Source organism: Merops nubicus, unplaced genomic scaffold (genome assembly GCF_000691845.1).
Source record: "Merops nubicus isolate BGI_N331 unplaced genomic scaffold, ASM69184v1 scaffold30140, whole genome shotgun sequence".
Lineage (NCBI taxonomy): Eukaryota > Metazoa > Chordata > Aves > Coraciiformes > Meropidae > Merops > Merops nubicus.
In genome coordinates this window covers 1-2,293 of record NW_008582675.1, presented here as the reverse complement: position 1 = coordinate 2,293, position 2,293 = coordinate 1, and the positions used below count along the sequence as shown (strand labels likewise).

The window sequence follows — 2,293 nt, the reverse complement described above, 5'->3', positions numbered from 1 at the left end:
GCTCCCGGCTCTCAGCCTTGCGCCAGCGCTCCTGTTGTTCCCGTGCAGTATGGCCTCTATTCGTCCTTCATGGGCTGCTTTGTCTACTGCTTCCTGGGCACTGCCAAGGACGTGACGCTGGGTCCCACGGCCATCATGTCACTGCTTGTCTCTTCTTACGCATTCCACGAGCCTGCCTATGCCATCCTGCTCGCCTTCCTCTCTGGCTGCATCCAGCTGGCCATGGGGATCCTGCACCTCGGTGAGATGCTCTCGCTGGGCATGGTTGTGTTTTTAGGATATTGCTGTACACCCTGCAGTTGTTCCTCCCCTCCCCTGTGCTCTCCCAGACACTGGGGTTGTCCTGCCAGCGCTTGTGACAGCTCGGTGTGCATGCAACCCCCCCGTGCTCCCCGTGGGACCAGCAGCGTGCTTACTGTCACCCGTCCTGTGCAGGTTTCCTTCTGGACTTCATCTCCTGCCCAGTCATTAAAGGGTTTATATCAGCTGCTTCCATCACCATCAGCTTCAACCAGATCAAGGTAGCGTCTGCCAGTCCTCTCTGGACACCTTGCCTGCTGTCTGCTGGAGTCAGCCGTGCTGCAGGGCTGGGATATTTAGCCCTGGGCTGGGTGATGTGCTCGGTGTGAAACGAAGGAGCTCCAAAGTGGGCATAGATTCCCCCTGCCAGTGGTTCTGGTGGGTCCCTGGGTGCTCTGCTCTGAGCAGACCAAGCTGAACTCTGTGCATGGGACCAGCTGGTGGCATTCAGGACACTGGTAAAACCTCCTGGGTTTTGATTCGGTCACTTGCAGGAGGTGCTGGGTGATACTCTGGCACGGTGGGTTTGCAGCTTCGCTGGTCCATTGCTGGACCTGGAGCCCTCGGGCTCTTCTGGGGCTGCAGTGCTTCCTTTGTGGTTAACCAAAATCAGAGACTCCAGGAGCTGGTGTGAGGCTCTGCGAGGAAGCCGCCGGCTGGTGTTGGCTAATGGCTGTGGTCACAGCGGGGGCACTGCCAAGGCACTGGGCCCCTGCTGCTGCCCGGGGCATGGTGCAGGGGGACGGTGTGGGCTGGGGAGAGGGCGTGTGCCGTGCTTTCACCAGGCTTCATCTTCCCACGCAGAACATCCTGGGGCTGCAGGGGATCCCTGGGCAGTTCTTCCTGCAGTTGTATGAGATGCTGCGGAGGATCGGGGAGACCAGGTCAGCACCACCCCTGCACCTGCCCTGCTGTGTCCCCCTGCTGCTGCTCGGGCTCAGGCTCTGCTGCTTCGTTCCCCATCTCTTTGGTCACACCTTGGGCTGATTTCTTGGTCCCTTCCCAGCTCTGTGACACAAGTGCTTGTTCTCAGCTAATTCCATTTGAGCTAGAAGCTGCTAAAGGGAAAGCATGGGCAATGCTTGTCCTATTTTCCATTCTCAGTTATGTTCACCAGGATTTTACCAGCCCAGAGGCACATCCTTGGGACTGTTTGTGTCTTAAGTCTTTGAATTTTGACAGTCCAGGAGGGAGCTCATGCTCCCGGGCACACTCTCTTCCTCTCACGGGGCTTTGGGGTCCCTCTCCCTGTGCCCCGTGGTGTGTTCGGGCTGGCTCTGATGTGCCTGTTGCAGGGTTGGGGATGCCATCCTGGGGCTGGTCTGCCTGGCCACGCTGGCAGGGCTCCAGGTGATGAAGAGCCACCTGCCTCGAGTTGCCCCTGCAGAGCCACTGGCTGCCAGGGTCACCTACCTGATCGTCTGGACCTCCACCACGGGTGCGTTGGCCATCCCCTGCCCTCTCCTCTCCCGTGGCCACCCCTCCTGGGGGTTTGTCTCTTCAGGGCAGCCTGAAATGGGTAAAGCCTGGCTCAGCAGGAGCTGAGACCCAGAGGTGGGTCAGGGAGGACAAAGTCCCAGGGGTGGTCCTGTTGCCGAGCGTGCCCTTCCTAAGGCTCAGAAGACCTCAGCAACCCGAGTACTCGTCTTCCACCATCCCTCCTACCACCCCGGGCAGGTTTTTATGGTTGGTCTCTCCACTGCAGCTCGCAATGCCCTCGTGGTCTGTCCTGTTTGCTGGCCTGGTTCCCTCCTCCTTCCAGGTGATGGGCCCCCAGCCGCTCACGCTCACCGGCAGCATCCCCCAGGGCCTCCCTCCCTTCCGGCTGCCGCGCTTCTCCGTGGCTGCGCCCAACGGCACCGTGCCCTTCCGGAGCATGCTGGAGGTGGGTGCCAGGCTGGCCGGCGCAGGCTGTCCCCTTCCTCCTGCCTTTGCTGGGAGGAGGCTCTGCTGCGGGGCTGCCCTCGCCCCGCGGTGGCATCGCTCACCGTGT

The 2,293-nt window shown here is 60.8% G+C and overlaps 1 protein-coding gene across 1 annotated transcript; it reads left to right on the top strand.

Annotated features, from left to right (window-relative positions):
* Window positions 1-18: 18 nt before the first annotated feature.
* On the top strand, window positions 19-2,185 carry LOC103771192 (sodium-independent sulfate anion transporter-like; the record flags this gene model as incomplete). Its single annotated transcript, XM_008938486.1, is given in 6 exon segments — window positions 19-241; window positions 436-521; window positions 1,105-1,184; window positions 1,596-1,738; window positions 2,006-2,031; window positions 2,033-2,185. Coding segments are annotated over 6 exon segments (711 nt in total), but the record flags the coding sequence as incomplete, so codon positions are not given.
* Between the last annotated feature and the right edge of the window lie 108 nt (window positions 2,186-2,293).